The 21,397-nt window shown below is 44.1% G+C and overlaps 2 protein-coding genes across 8 annotated transcripts in view; one reads left to right on the forward strand and one right to left on the reverse strand.

Moving 5' to 3' along the window:
- Hif1an (hypoxia inducible factor 1 subunit alpha inhibitor) overlaps positions 1 to 15,524 on the reverse strand; it is an 83,727-nt gene extending 68,203 nt beyond the window's left edge. For 5 of the 7 annotated variants that reach the window (XR_004516332.1, XR_004516333.1, XM_010626363.3 and 2 more), the window contains exons 1-8: positions 15,421 to 15,524; positions 8,869 to 9,118; positions 8,361 to 8,611; positions 5,920 to 6,068; positions 3,539 to 3,684; positions 2,641 to 2,747; positions 2,224 to 2,287; positions 1,782 to 1,892 (exon numbers count right to left, since the gene is read on the reverse strand). Coding sequence is in view for 5 of the 7 variants with exons in the window: in XM_010626363.3 (XP_010624665.1) it covers positions 1,782 to 1,892; positions 2,224 to 2,287; positions 2,641 to 2,747; positions 3,539 to 3,684; positions 5,920 to 6,068; positions 8,361 to 8,611; positions 8,869 to 9,118; positions 15,421 to 15,452 (1,110 nt within the window). In the remaining 2 variants the exon portion in view is untranslated. Of the gene's footprint in view, positions 1 to 897; positions 972 to 1,781; positions 1,893 to 2,223; positions 2,288 to 2,640; positions 2,748 to 3,538; positions 3,685 to 5,919; positions 6,069 to 8,360; positions 8,612 to 8,868; positions 9,119 to 9,192; positions 9,342 to 15,420 lie in introns of those variants that run through there. The other 2 variants (XM_010626366.3, XM_010626364.3) reach the window with 2 other exon arrangements.
- Positions 15,510 to 20,459, forward strand: Ndufb8 (NADH:ubiquinone oxidoreductase subunit B8). The gene is made up of 5 exons (XM_010626368.3): positions 15,510 to 15,634; positions 15,870 to 15,996; positions 17,661 to 17,760; positions 18,169 to 18,324; positions 20,271 to 20,459. The coding sequence occupies exons 1-5, from the start codon at positions 15,550 to 15,552 to the stop codon at positions 20,361 to 20,363; spliced, it is 561 nt and encodes a 186-aa protein (XP_010624670.1). The 5' UTR covers positions 15,510 to 15,549; the 3' UTR covers positions 20,364 to 20,459.
- Positions 20,460 to 21,397: the final 938 nt, after the last annotated feature.

The raw sequence follows: 21,397 nt of genomic DNA on the forward strand, positions 1-21,397 counted from the left end.
TACATTATCACACTAGAAAAGGCAAGCAGTGGAGAACCCTGGTAAGTAAGGAGGCTGGCCAGTGTGCATACACACATACAAGTGCACACAGGCACAGAGGCTTGCACTCTGAGAGCCTAGGGGAGCCACAGTTAGGGGGACTCCCTTGATATCTAGCACATGGGCAAGAGCTGGTACTGAAAGAGAAAAGCTGTGTTTCTGTAATTTGGAATATGTGCACAATCCTTGGTTCCTATGTCCCAAGGTTCTTTTCTGTGTATGGCTTGAGATTATAGGTCCCAGATGGAACTCTAATCCTCTCCCATTGGAAGGCCATCTAGGCTCTCAAAGGCAAATCCTTGCAATCTGCCTAGGAGAGTCCTAATAGCCATTCCCACCTGGCCTGCAGCCTGGCTCTGCGGAAACTGGCAGAGGGTACACTGACCTAACGGTCAGACTTGCTGTGGCCCTGCAGCACAGATGCAGTGGAGGGCAGGGGTTCAAGAACATCTCCTCTCTCAGGCTGAGGCACTGAGGTTGGAGGAGATGGGACAAACAGCCAGAAGTGATACCCTGACCCAGAAAGAGTGAACAAGGAACAGATACAAACATGTGTGTGCATGCACACACATCCCAAGGTTGACAAGACTAATACACACAGACATGATGACAACCAGAAGCTGGGACTCCACCCACTGAATGCAGGACTTTAGGGGGCAGAGAAGGAAGGTGCTGGGGCACAAGAGGCAAGGATGAGAAGTCCCTTGAACGGGAGTAGAGTATAACTACTCTGCCTTGCCCCAAACACCTGCCTCCAGGGCCATGGCAAGAGTCCAGTCCAATAAGTGCAGCGTGCAATACTAGTGCTTGGAGTCTCCTGTCCTCATCAGTGAAGCCGTGTGGACGGGACAGCAGTCACCTGGCAGGAGGCTTTGACTCCTGGCAGGCTAGTTGTATCGGCCCTTGATCATTGTGTTCAACAAGGGCCCCACCTGTAAAGAGACATGAGGAGCCAGTCAGAACTGCCTGTTCCCTATCCCGGAATTGGACCTGATGTACCTAGAGACACTCAATGTCCAGCCAAGGACAGGGACAAAGCTTTCATTCAATCTTGTGAACCTGCTAATCAGTGTTCTTTCTGAAGGTCAACCTAGTATCCCAGAGCATGGCCCTTTGCTCGCAGGGGTGGTGGTTATGGTTTCATGTTGTACTACCTTCCCTCTCACACTACCCTCTGCAAGTAGCAACAAAGAGAGATAAGAGGTCAGTGCAGCTGATAAGCCCTCACCCCCGAGAGTGTGTCTGCATGTTTCTCTGATGTTCCTGAGGAAAGTCAAATGCTTTTACAGCCTCAACAAAAGGCTACCTGCAATTCGGCCTGGTGCCACTTCCTAACCTCAGAGGCAACTGTGTATGCTGAGGCTACCAAGGAGGAAACAAGAGCATTTCAAATACAAATCTCTCCCATTTACCCAATGGATTAGTGGTGCACCTGCACGGGAAGCCGGTCTCAACACTATCTAGAACAGCCTTGGCCCAGATGAGAGAGAGAACACAAGGAGACACTTTACTGCACGCTTTCTGTTCCAAAAGAAACCCCTCAGGGTCCCCAGATGGCACACAAGCCCTGTGGGGAACATTACTACCAGCATGGAACAGATTATAACTGATCCACCAGTGAAGCCCAGCTCTCAACAGAAAACAAAGATTTTCTAAACATACCAATAACCTCTATGAAGAGAGAGGATGTCAGACGTTGAGACTAAGGAGTTAGGAAAGATGCCACACAAAGTCTGACTCACCTCTTGTGGGCTTCCTAAGGCCTCTCCAAGCATCTTCTCAATGTTTCTCATGATGGCCACTTTCTGATGGGCTTTGAGAGGATATTCAATTCTCTTAGGGGTAGGAGCCCCCTACAAAGGAAGGTCAGGAAATGCCTTTAGCAGCAGTATTCAGGGCAACCCAATGCTCCTAGTACCATTTTCCCTTCTAAGAAACTGATTCAACCCCTCTTCCTTCCTCTCCTTCTCTCTCCTCCCCTACCTGCTTCCATCTTTCCCTCCCCATCGTGTGTGTGTTTAAAAGGGGGGGGGGGCTGATTCAATCCTTCCCTTCTTCATCTTCCCCCAAAGACCTTGGAATCACTTCTAGGATGGCTAACTACCTTGATCCAGCCCAAATCATTCATTATATTTACCTCACCCCAGCCCTAATTCCATCAAACAAACAAGAGAACATATTCACCTTATACCAGAAGTTCACAGTGATGGTTATCCCCCCATTTAGTAAGGACTCTATGTGATGCCACCTGCAAGGAAACAACAGGCTCTGGGTTACTTTTCATAGGGAGGAATGGAAAATTAAGCACAGTAGTAAAGGGAAACAGTGAAGATGGAATCTTTATGCTCATCCTGTAAAACACACTGGACTACAGTGTTCAGTTTTCAAACACCAAAAAGCAAGGACAGCCACAAGTCTGAGATCTTACTGGGTTTGAAGAATGTCCTCCTCATTTCCCCCCAGTCAGTATGCTGACATCTGAATGTTAACCTTTCCTGCATACATGTTATCAGTCTTGTCACAACTCAGAAGGGGCATGGATAAAGCTTTCCAGAGAATGGGAAAGTTCCCAGAGGGCCCAATCCCTAGTCTCTTCCTCACCAGTACATTGGGATGTAAAGAACATCACCGGGGCCAACCACTGTTTCATAACCAACCACGTTTTGGAAATTGGGGAATCTCTCGTAGTCAGGATTGTCAAAGTCCACCTACAAGGTTCAAGGAAAAGAAAAACGTCAATCACCAGACTGTTACCAAAACAACCATGTGATAGTTACCTTGATATTTTAAATATGGCTTGAAAATATCTTTAGCTACGCAGCAGAAAATGCAATGTACATTCCTCTCTTGGAGAATAACATAAGGCAGTCTAGGACTAAATCTTAAATGATAAAGTCCAAGGCTTCAGTGTGCCTGACATCTGAAGACTACTCAAATGCCCTGAAGGTAGAAAAAATCAGAACTCATCCATCTCCAAAACCTTCAGAAAATTTCCTCCCCAAACAAATTCTAATCAACAGATTCCTACAAGGAAGGAGATGTTTCTTGCTGACCGTGAAGTCAACCAAGTACCTCACTTAAATCCAGAAAATATGTGACATATCTCTTATTTTATTTACCTTTCCCATATCATAAAGAAACAGCATACATGACAAAAGAAAGCAATGACTAAATGCAAGAGAGGCAATATATATTCTGTTCTTGAGCTTGTAAGCCAACCAGGGTAACTGGAGTCCATCAGCGTTAATGATAACAGTCTGCTCCTGAGAAATAGCTCTACGAGCTTTTTATACTTAAAAAGAACTGGGGACTACTTGAGGAGCTTCACACATGTGAGCTACACTGTGACATTATCCTCTAGGTTTGCCTATAAGGCAACCAAGCTGTAACCCAAGCCTGGCCTGTCATCACGGGGCAGGAGAACAACACTCCAGCTATTGTTCTAAAAGGCATTCCTAGAATTTGGAGCTCCACATCCTCCCCTGCCACACACGCTCACCTGGCTCTGTCTGTCACATGGGTGATGGACAGGGTATGGGTAGAGGCACTCAAACTGATCTGGCGGGAATAAGATGCATCGCTTATGGCCTTTTATCTGAGCAAAGAAGTTCTGTTGTTCATCATAGTGAGCAGGTGTCACATTTCCTGAGAGAAGAAATACACTTCTTCATCCAAAGTCATGGCTCCACTTCACGGGTTAAACAATCCTTGAAAGGAAACTCAGCATGCCCTCCTAGCTAAGGGCTTCCAGTCAATTGTAGACAGAATCGGAGATACTGCGATTACAACTCCTAGCAAATTAAGTGTTATTTCTTTTTTGACACAAGGTTCTCGATAATAAATAGTTCAGGCTGGCCTCAGATACATGGTGATCTTCCTGTCTCAGCCTCCTGAGTGCTGGGGTTATAGGCACATATCACCACATCACTTAAGTGTCACGTGTTTATGGTCAGTAAGTGCCATTATTGGAAACGGTCCACGACCAGCTAGCAAAGAATAATAACAGACTTCTCTACATGATGGTTGTTGCCCTCACTAAAATCAAGAGCACACAACATGGATACAAGTTGCACTTTCGGCTGTAGCAAAAATTCAAGGGAAGCAAACCAAAAATGACTGAAATGACTCCTACCAACAATGCATGCATGATCTCTGAGGCGTTAGTTATTTTAAGTTGTATGAATATGTCCTTGTTTTGTGCAGCTCTTCTGGAGCCCAAGATTCTCAACTTTTGTTCCCATTTCACCACACCTGTGGGATACAACTCTTCTCAAAGCAACACTGGGACTCACTGGGGCTGCTGACTTTCACTAGGGGAGAAGCTTATTATAAAGGGAGTGTTGGGCCGGGGATTTAGCTCAGTGACACTGCACCTTTCTTGCAAGCGCAAGGTTCTGAATTCAATCCCCAGTATCCAAAAGCAAAACAAAAATAGGGCCGGAGATTTAGCTCAGTGGTCCTGCCAGTTGCAAGTACAAGGTCCCAAGTTCAAGCCCCAGTATCAAAAACAAAACAAAACAAAACAAAAATTGTATAATTCAAAAAAGCTTAACACATTATTTAAATGCCACCTTGAGGCGGGCTTGGTGGCTCACGCCTGTAATCCCAGCATATGGGAGGCTGAGGCAGGAGGATCACTGTGAGCTTGAGACCAGCCTGGGCTACATATAGTGAGTTCCAGGTCAATCTCATCTAGTGAGACCCTGTCTCAACCCCGTCCCCCCGAATAAAAAAAATGCTACCTTGAATTAGTTCTACCCTCACCTTGGTTCTGTGTAACTGAGGCCACATCTGGGTCCTTTGCACATTTCTGCAGGGCATGGAGTTTAGAAAACCTCCCCCAGCCTAGCCTAAGTACGCCAAGAAAGCCTCCTTCTTAAGTGTTAAAATACATGTGCATCTTCAAAAAAAGATGTTTTGTACTTTTACCTGAAGGATCCACTTCGCTGCTACAGGAAAGGAAAGCAACAGAAAAAGTCTGACCCAAGGAAACCAGAACTGGCTCTTTCCTGGCAGGCCAAACAAGAGCTGACTTCAAAGAGGCAAGGAAGTGTCAACTCCTAAGCTACACTGCTGGAAAACTTTATTAATACGAGCAGCAAAGGATCTAAATCTGAAGAAAGGATAATCAAAGAGATTTTGGAGCTCAGTAGTGAATGACAATCATCACTCCCCTTCCTTGTTCAACCAAATCTATTCACAATTTACTAAGTACCTACTAGGAGCCTGCCATGACCTAGTGCTGGAAATAAAATAAGACAATGACCCTATCCCATTAGTACTCTTTCTCTTGAATGGAATTTTAAAATTTCTTTTTCAAAAGGAAACAAAACCCAGAAGATTCATGTATTTGCTTGTGCATGCATAACATTTTTTAGCAAGCAAAACAAGCAATAACATGGAGCCCCTCCACGGAAGGAAATTAGGCCGGGAGATAGGTGGAAAAGAGACTTACAGCTACATACTTATTTATATCTTTTGAATTTGCAGCGCCATAAATATAATACCCATTTAAAAGATAAGCTTGAATCAGTAGTTTTTTCCTTTTTTTAAAATATGGGATGCAAATCTTTCAATACAGACAGATCCAACAGTAGCACTTCAGAGAGGTTCCCAATATCTCAATATATGTCCTCACACAGTAGCTGAGAAAGGGAAAACCCTTTCTTCAGAGTGCATGAAACTAGGTGAACAAACATTAACTCATTTCACCTTCAGAGTTATCTGTGAGGTATTATCACGTCTCTTCTGCAGATGAGGAAGCTAATGCTTAGAAAAGCCCAGTGACCTATTCAGCCATAAAGCTAACAAATGACGGAGACAAATTGGAAATCAAGTTTGTATGACACCAAGCCATTCTGCTCTCTGAAGATTGCTTACCTTCCATGCCAATGAGCAGCAGGTTAGAGGTCAGCTGTCCCCAGCCACGCTTCCCCTGCTGCTTATTAATCCAGTTCCAGTTAAAACCCAAGAAGTCCACGACAATTTTCCTGCCCACAGTGTCATTGAGAGTTTGCTGTAGATACAACCTACATTCCCCAAGAAGAAAATTCCATTAATGCATACACACATAGCCCCTGGCATGGCCTCTTCACATCTGGAAATACAAGCTCAAATCGACACCAGCATTTCTTGTTTGAGTAACACTATGATTCCCAGACTGGGGCTGAACTTCTACCTCAGCCTCCCAAATAGCTAGGACTATAGGAGCACACCACCACATCCACCTCAGAACTGAAATTTTTTTTCTTCCATTTTTGAGACAGATCTTACCAGGTAGGTCAGGCTGGCCTCCTGCCTCAGGCTCCAGAGTGCACGTATGTACCACCATGTCCAGCTGAGAACTAAATTCTTATCTTTCTTTCCTTGAACTCTATTCAACACTAAACTTTCAAGGACATGATTCTCTCATTCTTCTGGGTCACAGGATAATTCCTTTATGAGTCCAAAATTCCCCATAAAAACATACATACATATAGAACTTCTATACAATTTCATAGTTTCCTGGAAGACTATCCACAAAAAGCCTAGAAAAATGAATTGGCCTTGCTCCCAACTCTCAAGGCCTGACAAACCTCCTATGACAGGCACTGTCATAGCCTGCAACTCTATTTACCCACCAAACGCTGGTCTTGCCCCATGGAAGTTATTCTTCCATACCTGCTTAGAGCCAGGCTTCCTCATTTCACTTGCTTTGGCCAATAATATGCCCACAGAAACGAACTGCTCCCAACTGTCTTTTGTGTGTGTGTATGTGTGTGTATGGTGCTGCTAACTGAATCCATACTAGGCAAATGTACTACCACTGGGCTACATCCCCAGTTGTTTTAAAATTTTGAGACAGGGTCTTGCCAAGTTGAGCCTAGCCTCAAAATCTCAAACTCCCCAAGTAGTTGGGATCACAGGTGTACGCCACTGTGCCTGGCTTCCAACTGTAATTTTAAGGAACAGCCCACACTATCCATCTTTCGCTCTCCTACAACAAATGCAAAAGTTCCAGATAACAGTTACTAGGGCAATGTGGGCCCCAGAATGAAAAAGATGGCATGACCAATGAAGAACTTGAGAAATAAACCATTATTCTTTTGTGGCAACGATTACTGGCTTGAAGGCTCATTCATCTTAGCTGATATAGCAAACTACCTATAGCAGCCTTTGACGGCCAAAGGATGCCTAATTAGGCGCATGCCCCCAGCTCCTAACATACTTAAGAAAGGTCACAAATTAAGGGATATGAAAATCCAGATACACTTGAGCGAGCCCCACAAGACATTAATAAGGAGCAAACTTGAATAAGAGACAAAAACAGCACTGCCTTAATCCTAAGACCCTTACTTCAAAAGGCTCAATGGCCTCTCCCTGCCTGAAATAATAATTTCAGTAATATTACTAGAAGTCTTGGTTAAACTGGAAACATTAGCTACGTGAAACCCTCAAGACTTGAATGCAACAGCTGGACTCTACCTAGAGATTATTATATATTTACACAAAAATTTTGCAAGTAACTTTGAAAGAATCATGGACACTCCTCAAACATGAATCTGAACTACACAGTGAAAGCAATTCCTCAGAGGCAACACTTCAGTGCAGGACTGAATGCTGTCTGGGATGTACACAAGGGTTGCCCTCATCAACAGGGATAAAAGCCAAAAGGAAGAATCATCCTGCCACGGGCATCTTGTGTTTGCTATCACTGGTACATCACAGAGGATCAACAGCCCCATCTCCAAACTAATCTGATCATCCTTAAACTAGAAGATTCCAATATCCTTTAAGCCAAACTAGGTGCATGACAAATTAGACAACTTCTCAATTTACACTGCCCCCTAAACACCAAAATATTCTAGGACAAAGGCTGCAAACTGCCAATCTTAAGAGCTAAATTCAATGACAGACATTTATTATTTTGGTTTCCCAGCTCTTTAAAAAATTTTTTTGAGCCAGGTGAGGTGACATGCATGTATGATCCCAAGACGCAGGAAGCTAAGACAGGAGGTTTGATGAAAGTTCAAGGATGGCCTGAACTACACAGCAAGACCCTGTCTAAAACCTCCCCTAAAATGTGAAATACATACCTACCTATAAAGGCCAAAAGAGTTTAAATAAAATTTCTCATCTTGAGCTTCTTTTGGAAAATCAAAAAGCCTAGCAATCCCTCACTACCCTACCAAGTGGAATTAAGCAAAGAGCCCCTTAAGAGGACAGAAGAGCAGACTATTCATTCAGTAGGAATTCAGAGATGGGGCATACCAATCCTGCTCACCCACATCCTAAAAATGAATGCCCTAAAGTCAATGAAAAGCCAAGATCTGGGCACTTACCTCTCTTCCCCTCCTTGCTGCTGTATATCCTGCAGTTTTTCGACAAACTCATGGAATTTCATTTCCTCCCTGTTGGACCTCGGCTTAAAGTTCTGGAAATTAGCCATTTTCTTCTCATCATAGTACAAAAACTTGTGGGTGCTGGCACTGTACACAGAGAAGTCTCCGTTCCCAATATTCTCTTGAAGGTATTCAAGGTCCCATTTCAGGGCAGGATACACAAGATTTGTGTCGGTTAGCACCACAGGCTCCTAAGCGAAAACACCAGATGAGAAAAGCAAAGGAAATAATACCAAGGAGCTAGATTCTCCTCCCATGGTTCCAACTATTTCCCAACTTCAAAACAATTTCCCCTGTCAAGCAGCAATCTCCTCGCCTCCTTCTTCATCTCCCCTTGAGGCTTCATCCCTCGCCTGGGCTTCGCCCTCACTCCTGCCCACCCTTCGTCTCCGACCGCTCCTCCAACCCAGTCCCTCCCTCTGCCCGCTTCGGACGGCCCCACCCCCACCTCATTCTCGATGAGCTCCTCCGCCCGAGGGTCGCTCTGGCTCAGACGCGGGATGGGGCGTGTTTGGAAGCTATAACTGCGCAGTTGGGATTCGTCCCAGGCAGGGCCCAACGCTTCAGCCTCTTCCTGAGGCTCTCCAGTACCAGAGGCCGCAGGTATCGCCGCCATCTCTGCGGCTAGGGACAATCCCACCGGAAGCGGAAACCCCGCCCATCCCGGGCGAAACCACAACGGAAACCATAAAGATGAGCTGAAAGAGCAGTAAGGACACAGTAAAACGTGGGGCCGAGGCTTGGGCGCGCCTCCTACTGGTGGCCTACAGACCTACGTCCTAGGCTCCTCTTCTGGAGAACTCAAGCTAGACTTCAGTCCCTCCTGGTAAACCACGGCACCGCTTACTGCTCCATGTGCCCAGGCCTAGACAAGAGGCAAAGGAAAAGGCAGGTCTAGTTAAGAGATATTTTACACCCATGGAAGGGGAGAGAAGCCGACTCGACCCACCTAAGAAAGTCGGAAGGAAAAACAGTTATCACATTGATGGTTGGTAGTCAAAGGCAGCTTTGAAGGCTAAGGCAAAAGATATGAGGCAAGTTAAATTCATTTAAAATCAAGGGACGAGCTGGGTGTGGTGGAGCACCTGTTATCTCAGCTACTCAGCAGGCTGTATTAGGAGGTTAAAAATAAAATCAAGGGAGGCGTTTTGTTTTCATTTTTAACATCATTTGATTTTTCTACCTGGCACCATCTCCCCTGCTCAAACATATTCTTGCTTTAAGACTAGTTATTACTAGTGGCCAACCATGAACAGTCTACATTTTCAAACAATCCATACTGGTTATAATACCCCACATCGATTATCTCTATTGGTTATTTAGACAGCTCTTATGGCTGAGAGGTGGAATTCTAAAATGGATCTCGAGTTTTGTACTCCGTGTTGTAGATACCCTGTATAAGACTCTTCCCTCAAACGAGAGTAGGATTTGTGACTATGATAGGGCAGCACTCCTGCAGTTAAACTACATTATATTGAAAGATATAATAAAGGTCTCAAATCAGTTCATTTTGAGTTAATCAAGAGTGGGCCTTACTGCTCTAAACCCTTTAAATCTGGGTCCAGAGATCAGATACATAAGCCTGGGATATTTGAAGCTAGGACACAAGGGTGCATTCTATTCTGTTGCCTTGAAGGAGCAAAATGCTATGTGGCAGGGAAAGACAGGTGCTCTTGGAGCTGATACAGACTTAGGTGACAGCCACCAAGTAAATGGGGAGCTTAGTCCTCCAGACGCAAGTAGCTGAATTTGGACAATGACCACTGAACTCAGAAAGGCTCTGAGCCTCAGATGATCTGAGTCCCTGTCTCACTAAGTTAAAGAATGAAGTCAAGGACAAAAGAGGTGGACAGAAGGAGTGCTTATTAAGAGAGGAGTAGCCGGCTACCAACAGTCAGGAGGGAGCCCAAAAATGGGTTGTCTTAGTTACATTTCTCATTGCTGGGACAAAATACCTGACACCCACAAGCTGAAGAAGGAAAGGTTTATTTAGCTCATAGTTTGTAAAGGTTTCAGAACAAAGTCAGATGGCTCCAAAACAATCTGGCATGGCTGAGGAGCATCACAGAGGAGAAATAGGCCAGGGCAAAGCAGGCAAAATAGCAAGGCAGCCTTCTTTTTCTCCCCTTTTATATTCCATCCAGGCTACAAGGCTACAGGCCTATTGGTGCCACCCACACCCAGGGTTGGGCTTCCTTATCTACACCTTTAATCCCAGTATCACAATTTTAATCCACATTTGTGGGAAGCCAGCCATGGCCCACTGGCTTTTTGAAAGATAACATTTGTTCCTTTTTAAGGACTGCACGTGTTAAACTTGTTTTTGACCCTGCACGGGAGAAACTCGGACAGCCAAAGCTCTGTAGGAGTCAGGTGCTTCCTGTTAAAGATCTGACGTTGTCTGTAGGAGTCAGGTGTTGTAACTCCATTTTGTTAAGTTCCTCCACCTATTTGGGAATCGTGATTATTAGTTGCAAGTGTTGTTAATTTGTTTTTCTTGAGCCTGCTTTCTCTTTCCCGTGTGAACCCTCGTTCCCGTGGAGCAGGTGTTGAGGTTACTATGGTAATCCTAGCCCAGAAGAGTTCGGTCTTTTCCTTTAAAAAGCTGATGCCTGCCTGCAATAAACATCGCCTTGATTAGACTCTTGTCTTGGTGTCCTTCCTTTCTCTCTGCCCCGTCTCCACCCCGCTGCTCTTTCAGGTTTGAGACACTGCTGGGCAGTGCTCTGCGTCGCCGGCTCACGACACACATTCAAACACCCTAATCCAGTTACCTTCAAAATGTCCCTCCTATGACCACATGAGGCTTTGGGGGGACATCTAGATAGAAGCCATAACAGTTGCATGGGAACTCTTCATCTAGTAGGAGTCAGGGCTCAGACTGAGTCAAAATAAGGTCAACCTATAGGACTAAAATAAGCTTAAGGGCTGGGGATTTAGCTCAGTGGTGCCACAGCTACCTCACAAGCACAAGGTTCTGAGTTCCATCCCTGGTACTGGAAAAATAATAAAATAAGCTTAAGAGATGGGCCTGTGAGAAGTTGAGGCAGGTAGAACATGCCTTTTGGCCTCTGTAGTCAGGGTTTGCAAAGGAATAGATTTAACACGGGACACATAATTTATAGGATTATTTTATAATCACCCAAAAGGTCAAATGTAAAGAAGTACAATAAATCTGTCCATGCACTAGAGACCCAGAGAGTCCAGCTGAGGGCCTGGATTCCAAAGCAATGTCCTGCACAAGTCCAGCTGAAGGCCCTGAGCCCAAGGCAATGACCTCCACGAGTCTAGCCAGAGGCCTGGAGCTCACGGCAATGTCTCATGCAAGCACCTGTGGAGGATCTGCATGGGGAAGGGCCAAAGGCCAGTGGTGGAAGCTGGAAAGCTTGCGCTGGTGGGGTAAAGGATTTGTGTCACCAGACTGAGGGATCTGCACTCGAGCAAGGAAGCAGTTGTCAAGGCGAGGATCAGAGCTCCTTTGACAAAAATAGCAGCCATTACCAGGTTGGAGGCTCTGAGCTCCTCCTCTGATGAGAAAAACCAAGCTCATATCAGGAAAAACAGCCATGGCAAGCTTCTCCAAGAAAATCCACAGCCAATTATCTTCTCTTCCAGTTCTCTTTTTATACCTGGCAACAATCCTTAGGTGGGTCTTCTAGGCTCAACCACACTGATTCAGTTCAGCTGGGCATTCCAAGATGACCATTAGTTAACCCACCACAGCCTCTAGCCTACTTAAGTGGTTTATTAAAAGAACAAAATGAGAAGAAAAAAAATCATTTTCTAGATTGGTAGGAATAGAAATTGTCATCCATCATCTTGCTTTTTATGTCTCTGGGCTTAACTGTCCACCTGGTTGTCATTAACTCTTGACCTCAGGCTCCTGCTTATCTGGCCAGGGCCTGGTCATCCTGAGTCTATCTTATACCTAATGCCTCTCTAGCTTCTGGCTGTCTACCTAACTTGTCTGTCTATAACAGTGGTACCTGACCAGGTATAGTGACGCACACCTGTAATCCCAACACTCAGGAAGCTGAGATAGGAGGGTCACAGAGAGTTCAAGGCCCAGCCTGGGTTACGCAGTAAGTTCAAGACCAGCCTGAACTACAAAGTGAGACCTTGTCTCAAAAAATAAAAAATAAAAAGAAGGAAAAAAAGATAATTGGTGTTGTTTTTCCTGGTAAATTTATGATTTTTTAAAGCAGATTCAATTTTAAAATTTGTTATGCAGCAATAGAAACCAATGCGCTGGCCCAACTATGTAATTATGATAAATAGTAACTATGATACACCTAACTGATAACAGAATTGTCTCTGTGAAAGTGTTTGGGGCTGAGGTGGCAAGCAATCAAGGCATGTTTGATCCACAGTTTGGATTTTTACAAGAATATAAAAATTTATGATCTTGGGAATTAAAAATAAATTAGACATAGAAGACTCAAATTACTAAAATAAGAAAGTAAGGAAGGGGCAATATCACCAATGTTACAAAACTAAAAAGACATTATATGAAAGAATGCTATAAATAATTGTATGGCAATAAATTAGAGAACCTAAATGAAATAGAAAACTTTCTAGAAAGAAACAAACTATCATAACAGATTCAAGAAGAACTAGAGAAATTTGGATAAACCTATAATAAGATTACATTAAAAATAAAAAAAATCCAAGTCAGAGTAGAATGATGTACATATAAATGTAATCAAAGTCTTGGAGGACATTAGAAAATGACTTTTAAGGTCTTTCTTTTATACTCCAGATATTCAAGTTAGGATACATTCACTTTTTTCTTCCTAATAAAGTTGCTTTCTTTTTGGTGTTTTGAGACAGGCTATGTAGTTCAGGTTGGCCTTGAACTAACAGCAATCCTCCTGACTCAGACTTTGAGTATTAGGATTAGACAATGAGGTTTGAGTAAGTCCCCTAAAAACATATTGACAACCAATACAACAGTGTTGGGAGATGGGGCCTAATGAGGAATTTTTAAGCTATAGGAGCTCCAATATCATGCGTGACCTAATGCCCATTATAAAAGGGTTTGAGTCTGATTGGCCTTTTGTTTTCCCTTAGATGTGCTTTCTTGTCCTTCTTATGCCTTTAGCCATGGAATTACGCAGCAAGAAGATTTCATCAGACACAGCTTCCTCAACCTTGGATTTCCCAGCCTCAGGAACTGTCTGAACTTTTCTTTATAAATTACCCAGTCTCAAGATGGACCAAGACAGATACCATTAATGCCCACGATGCTGGTTATAATAAAAAAGACACGATAATAAGTTTCGGTGAAAATGTGGAGAAATTGGAATACTCATACACTGCTAGCAGGAATGTAAATGGTGTAGATGCTTTGAAAGACAATCTGGGAAATTTTTGGAAGGTTGAAAATAGAGCAACTAAGTCACTCAGCAACTCTTATAGGTATATATCCACAAGAATTTAAACATATCCATGCAGAAAATCTGTATAAAAATGTCTGTAGAAGCATTATTTGAAGTGCAAACAACCCAAATGTCCATTACTAATCAATGTATAAATAAAATATTGTATATCCATATACTAGAATATCATTGGGCCCTAACAAGGAATGAGGTTCTGATATGTAGTAAAACATGAACAAACTTTGGAAACATTAAGCTAAATGAAAGAAGACAGACACAAAACACCACATAATGCACATATAAAAGAACCTAAGTAGGCAAATCTACAGAGACAGAAAGTCGATTGGTGGTTGCCAGTAGGTGGGGATACAGGGAATGTGGGAATTGGTATGAACTTTCTTCTGAGGAGTAATGAAAATGTTTCAGAATTACATAGTGGTGATGGTTGCAGAATTGTGGAATGTAAGTATACTAAAAACCCACTTTATTGTAAATTTAAAAAGGGGAAATTGTATGGCATGTGATATCCCAATATAAATAAATACATAGATAAATAAATAAGATCAACAAGACCAACTGTTTCTTGATCCAAATGAAATCAGAGTTTACTATTGGTGGATTGCAGATGTTGTCCAGTTATTCTGATGAATCCAACTAGTGATGCTCATTTACAAGAAAGCTGCTGTTCAGCAATTTTTTACAAAATTTATATACTGAATAGTACACATTTATTTTTATTTTCCAGGCATATAGTTGAGAATGTCTACAATAATAGATTTTGCACCATGTATGATGGTACACAGCTGTAATTCCAGCAGTTGGGAGGCTGAGGCAGGAAAATCACCATGAGTTCCAGGTCAGCTTCCCAGACTACATAGCGAGTTTAAGGGCAGCCTGAAATATATACCCAGACCCTGTCTCAAAAAAGAAAAAAAAAAAAGATTTTGCTCCAAAACAGTGATAATCCTGAAGTTTCTGGAAATTAGTGCATATTTATAACGTGCAAATTATTCAAATTTCACTTATGTGAAAACATATTCATATGCGAAGACAATATCTTCCATTCTAAGATTAAGTTAGAGCTTGTTAATTGTGAGCTGGTTTGAGGTTTTGGGCTTTTTCCAGAGAGCTGCCTCTGACTGATAGAATTGATTTTACAGTTGTTGAGCCGAGGTGACTGGGACGTTCAGATGCAAACACAGACTGAAACTGAGGCGCCAACTCAAGGCTGATTTGTGAACTGCACCGAGTATCTATAAGGAAGGAGATGGAATTTGGAGGCGGGGGCGGACAAGCAAACCTAGGAACTGTGTTTTAAGAATGACTACGTTTGAGGATGGAAGAAGGAAGTGCCAGTGAAGGAGAGCAAAAAGGCAAGCAGCTACAAAGAAAGTAGAGCAAGTTTTACTAATGTGCGCTTAGGATAGGTAGGAGGCTCATTTATCTCATCTGCTCAGTCCCTACACAACCTTAAATACCAGTGACCAATTTCTCTCCTTCCCTCTAGTCCCCCCAGTCTATTTTTCTTCTTTTTTTATATCGGGGATCAGAACTCGGGGTCTTACACTTGCGAAGCAGGCGGCGGAACCACTGAACTAAATCCCAGATCTATCCACCTTTACCTTTCCAGCCGGCAGTATTGAATCTGGAACATTCTCCGCCCCCCCCACTACTATTTCTGCATAGGTTTGGTCTGGCTCAGCCGCCGTCCCAGGACTTGCGCAAGCGCAGAGTGAATCGTGAAGGTGAAGATGGCGGGGAGCTTGGTGGCCGCTTTCGGCGCCCGGTGTCTGCAAAGCGTAGCTAGGCAGGCGCTGCCGTTAGGGGCACGGACAGGTAGGCGGGAATGGGCGAGGCCTCGGTGTGGGAAGCGGGTGGCTGAAGTTTGATGTATGGGGTGCGGGGATGGTGGGTCCTGCAGCTGCTGAATCCCAGCAGGGGAAGTGGGATGAAAGGTCGCGCCGGCCTCGCAAAGTCCTGGGTTCCAGCCTCTGCCGCCCCTGAAGCTATAAGCCGTTCAGGCACTTGGAAAACAGAGACTGTCTGACCTCTCCCCTCTTCTGCGCTCCAGCCTCCCACATTACCAAGGACATGCTGCCGGGCCCCTATCCTAGGACTCCAGAGGAGCGGGCGGCCGCCGCCAAGAAGTATAATATGCGAGTGGAAGACTACGAGCCTTACCCGGATGATGGCATGGGGTAAGGTAGAGAGGGTCCGCTCGCCGCTCGCGTGGTGTGGTGATGGGAGATGATCACTGACTTGGGGGTGGGGGCGCTCTACTCCTTTCTTCTGAATCTTCTCTGGACTCCTTTCTCCTTTGGTGGAGGGAGGTGGGAGTAGGTGGGTGAGCAGCTGTAGCCGAGAAGACTTCAGTTTTCTACTTGGCTCGGGATGTTTTTTCCTCAAATGAGGAAGCATAGGTTTTAATGGCTCCCTCGAGGACTCTCAAATAGCGGGAACCTTCCTTGGCTCCATCCAGAACGCTGGGTTTCATTTAGATTGAGCATCTGCCAGGCTCAGGTGCTGTCATCCAAACACGTAACCAGGCTGGAGCTGGACTCTTGTCATGAGAATCTTATTTGTAGATGGAGTACTCTGTGTCTCTCTTTAACCATTTAACTCCACCCCCACCCTCTTTGTTTTTTTTTGTTTGTTTGTTTGTTTGTTTTTTGTTTTTTTGGTACCGGGGATTGAACTCTGGTCCTTGCGCTTGCGAGGCAGGCCGGCTACCAAACTGCTGAGCTAAATCCCCAGCCAACCTCCTTCTGTTATGGCTGTGGAAATCGCAACTATTAGCCTAAACAAATAACCCTCATTCTCCAGTTGGTGTTATTCTCCCCATATCCCCTAACACTGTGATGGTTACTTGTGTGTAGTGATTACCATCACTTTCGTCTCTTGTCCTAGCATCATTTTTCAGTCTTGTTTTCAGCACCTCCAATTATTGTTTTCCATCATTTCCTGTGACATATGTCTAGTTGTCATCATTTCCTGTTTTTTTTTTTTTAAACTATTGTGGGCAGCAGCAGCCATGGTAGCAGTCTGTTAAGATTTGTGAGGATTTGTTGGGAGAACACCATCAAATAAGTCAAATGAGGTGTTTGAGACGTAGAGATATATGTCAGTTGTGGTTAAGAAACACAGTTGCTCTGAAAAGAATACTTTTCTAATGTGTACCCTTGTTTTTTTCTGATTAGCTAGGTGACTTTGGATTCAGACCCTAAATTTTAGTTTTGTTTTCTATCTGATGAAAGAACAGAATAATTAATTGCTAAATTCCCTCAGCAGTAGCATTATAGGTTTGTGACCTTTTTTTTTTTTAAAGTAGGTAAGGTTATAATTTTTATTTTATTTTATTTTTTTAAGACTGAGTCTCACTATGTAGCTTAGGCTGGCCTTGAACTCACAATCTTCCTGTCTCACCTTTCCAAGTGCTGGGATTACAGGTGTATGCCACTACCATGAGCAGGAAAGTTTACATATTGTAATGTTTTAGAGTTTGGCATGGCCTTTTAATTACAATTTGGACTTCTTTGGTTCTGTGATTAGTGTCTAGAACTTGAGATCTTGATTTAAGAATCAGTTCCTTGTCGGGTATGGTGGTACCTGTAATCCCAGCACTTGGGAGGCTGAAGCAGGAGGATCGCTATGAGTTGAAGACCAGCCTAGACTACTACATAGTGAGTTCCAGGTCAGTCTCAACTCCATAGTTAGACCCTGTCTCACCCCCGCCCAAAAGAATCAGTTCCTCTGTTCTCAGGTGGAGTAGTTATATCTGTCACTTGATGTGTCATCTTTGAGTTGAGACTCTGAATTGTCTGACACTGCTCACAGATCTTCAGAAATTCTTGCTATTTTTCAGGTATGGCGACTACCCAAAGCTGCCTGACCGCTCACAGCATGAAAGGGATCCATGGTATGCATGGGATCACCCAGACCTGAGGTTGAACTGGGGTGAGCCGGTGAGAAAACTGTAACTCATTTGCCTTCTTTCTTTTGTACTTCTTGTGTATTTGTGGAATCCTCTCTTTAGCTGAAATGGCACTTTTCTGTCCAAGTAACACTGAGCTTTTTCTGCTCAAAGATGTAAGGTCCAGTAACCCAAGACTTGAAGTTTCACATTGGCACATGGAATGGGACTTCTGGGAATAATTAAAGCTCCGTCTGTACTCTCAAAGTTATAAACTTTATGATAGAGCTGTCTCTAGTGAGCAGAGCCTAGACGGAGGCGGGATCCAGCTGTGTGTCTCAGACTGTCACTCTTAGGCAGCAGAATGCTGCTCAGCCTTGTGTCAGGCTCTGGTCATGCTGCACTGCCTGCTTGCCTTTTGCACGAAGAGCATTTTGTGACAGTTATCTGCCTTCTTCAGATTCATTGGCACCTAGACATGTATATCAGGAACCGTGTGGACACGTCCCCCACACCTGTTTCTTGGAACATCATGTGTAAGCATCTCTTCGGCTTTGTGGCCTTCATGATTTTCATGTTCTGGGTAGGAGAGATGTACCCCTGCTACCAGCCTGTGGTGAGTATCTGAGAAGTGCTACTCTAGACACATTTGTTTACCTACTTTCTTGGGGGATTTAGATCTCTGGGATAGGAACCCAAGCTTAGCTTCCTGGAGTTGTAGGAGATAGGCAAAGAGAAGGGCTAAACCTATTGGCTTGGCTTAAGTACCAGAGCACTGCTGCACCCCTACTTGGACAGCCTAAGTAAGAAGGCACATTTTAGGACTAGGTGAGGAATGAGAATATGGCAGCCAGCTACTCATTAGAGTTGCCCTTTGAAGATTATACTTACCTGTGATATTTCAGGGAGTTATCTTTTAAGTTAGAGTCAAAAATTCCAGAGCTGATGTCTTATCCTTTGTTAGACATGTGAAGGGCACTTTCTGTAGGGTACTAGAAACAATTAAGCATCTGTTGTAAGCTTAGTTATATTTTGGACAATGTATAGGACATAGAAAATATACTCTGTAGAGGAAACAATAAAATTGAGATAAATGACATGTGCAACATGTGAAAAGATATGTGGCAGTTTGGTTTGAGTGTATATATGTATGGTGTATAATAACATGTATGTACGATGTCTATATATTTGTATATGCAAAGTGGAATGAGCTGCAGCTGTCAGGAAGTAGGGCTAATGCTAGGTGCTAAAAATAGGGTGTGGGTGGTAAAGTTGGACAAAACATTTAGGGTAAGGGGACAAAAAAGGAAAGGGAGTCCTTTAGCTAAATGGAATGGGTATATTAACTAGTTCCTAGATAACCCGCTGCATTGGTTCCCAGAGAGCTGCTGAAAATTCAGATTCCTAGGCTTCACTTTTTAGAGATCTTAATTCAATATCTCCATGGTAGAATTTTAGGATCAGTATCTTCCACAGTGTCCCAGGTAATTCTGATGTGCCCCTAAACTTGGAAGACACTGTATTAAAAAAAAAAAAAAAGCAAGGTGAGTTGATCTAGTTAGGGGAGGCAGTTATTGTACAGCTGAGGAATTTGGACGTGAAGGTACAGTGATATTTCAATTTCATACACATTTGGCAGCCCCTGCTATGTACCATGTGTAGACTGGCTGGGGGTGATGATGCAGTGATGACTTGGTCTGCCTTCGGTATCAGAGAGCCATTTCTGGTTTTGGAATAGAAGAGTAACATGATGAAGGTTAGGTTCTTAGGAAAACAAATCTGGGAACGGTCTCCAGGACGGATTTGAAGGAGAGGAACCGAAGATAGGGAGGATGCTGTGTTTGCAGTTGGCTGCCCGGTGCTACCTCTGCAGGATAATCTGTCCTGAAGGTAGCTGGCCTGTCTGTGTGCACTGACACGAGCCTTCTTGCCGAGCCCTAGGGGCTCCTCGCTGAAGAGTGCACACAGGGCTGGGATGAGCACTGACTTCACTTCAGGAGTGCAGGAAACAGTGTGGCTCTTCCATTTTTCAGTTCTATAAGCATATCACCCTTTTCTCCTCCCCTTGAGCTGTGTTCTCTGACAGCTGTTTGTTGGTAAAGCCAGCAGCCCCTGAAGCACGTCCCAGCCGTGTCTCCTCTGTGCTTCCCCCACTGCTGCTCCTGCACGCCTCATTTGCTAGGCTGCTTTAGTGGTGGAACCATTAGAGACTGAGTGACTTAAAGGAGATTGAGTCTGTCTCGACCCCGAGAGAGAACGGGATGGATGGATGCATCGTCACATTTAGAAAGCTTTGACTCTGATTCTCTTTTTCTCCCCCACTCCTTCATGCCCCCGCTTCCCTCACTGTGCAGGCTCCACTTCTGTTACAGTTCAGGTTTTTTTCTGCTGTGGGCTGAGTTGGGGAGAGAAACACTGCTCCTGCTATTCCAGCCCAGCTGGGTCTGACCAGGGGCCACTGCGTGCCCATTTCCCGTGCACAGTTGTTAACTCAGAGTAGGGTGTAGTGAGCCTTTGGCTGGCTGTGTGTTGTTCCTGCTGACCTGTGTTTTCTTTCCTCAGGGGCCGAAGCAGTATCCTTATAATAATCTGTACCTGGAACGAGGCGGAGATCCCACCAAAGAACCTGAACTGGTGGTTCACTATGAGATCTGAAGAGGCTTTTTGAATTCTTATGCCCTCTAATGAGGACTCCTCATTCCTAGAGATTTAACCTTAATGAAATCCCTAATAAAACTTAGTGCTGTGGCATCTGTGCCTCATTTCCACAAAAACAGTCACTGCTGTGAAAAGCTTCACTCCTCTCCCCCACCTACTGTTTACTCCTCTCCCCTTCTACCTGCTCTGCCAGTGTAAGTAGAAGGATGGGTGTTGACTTCATTCGTGGGACTGGGAGGTGATGGAGAATTCTGCTTGTGCATCAGGTAGTAAAAGTCATTCCTTTTCTCATCTGTAAGATCAAAGAAGGAAGACAGTCTTCCTAACTTCTCATGTTGGAATGAGATTTCTATTTAAAAAACAAACCACAAAATAATCACTGGTACATGTGGTGGTACACGCTTGTTGTCCCAACACACAGAGGCTGAGGCAGGAGGATCATACGGAGTTCAAGGCCAGCCTAGACTACATAGTGAGACTCTGTCTCAAAAAACTGAAACAAAACAACCCGTTTATTTATTTATTTTTGGTAACTAGGGATCGAACCCCAGCCCTTGAGCTTGCAAGGCAGGTGGCAGAACCACTGAGCCAAACCCCCAGCCCAACCCATTTATTTTTTATTTGGCTTTGAACTCACTATGTAGCCCTGGCTGGCCTTGAACTCATGACCATCCTCTAGCTTCTGCCTCTTCAAATGCTGAGAATACAGGCATGTGCTGTGAGGCACAACTAAAAAGCCTTTTAAGTAGTGGTCAGTTAAAAATTCCACTCCAACATGTTTCAAGTACATTCCAGGACAGATAAGTGTTTGGGGTGGGCACTGACCTAAAACTGTCTTTGCTCTTCAATTAGAATATCCACGTGGGCCTGGTGGCATGTACCTGTAATCTCAGCACTTGGGAGGATGAGGTAGAAGGACTGCCTTGAGTTGCCAGTCTGCAGTACAAAGCAAAGCACTCTCAAAACAAAATCATACCGTGTGTGTATATGTATATGTGTGTGTGTGTGTGTGTGTGTGTATATATATATAT

Source organism: Fukomys damarensis, unplaced genomic scaffold (genome assembly GCF_012274545.1).
Source record: "Fukomys damarensis isolate Sample0158 unplaced genomic scaffold, DMR_v1.0_HiC HiC_scaffold_8, whole genome shotgun sequence".
Classification (NCBI taxonomy): domain Eukaryota; kingdom Metazoa; phylum Chordata; class Mammalia; order Rodentia; family Bathyergidae; genus Fukomys; species Fukomys damarensis.

Coding starts and splice junctions, on each gene's coding strand:
- Ndufb8 (XM_010626368.3), top strand. CDS start 15,550: ATGGCGGGGAGCTTGGTGGCCGCTTTCGGCGCCCGGTGTCTGCAAAGC. Junction 15,635..15,869: donor GCCGTTAGGGGCACGGACAG/GTAGGCGGGAAT, acceptor TCTGCGCTCCAG/CCTCCCACATTACCAAGGAC. Junction 17,761..18,168: donor GGTTGAACTGGGGTGAGCCG/GTGAGAAAACTG, acceptor TGCCTTCTTCAG/ATTCATTGGCACCTAGACAT.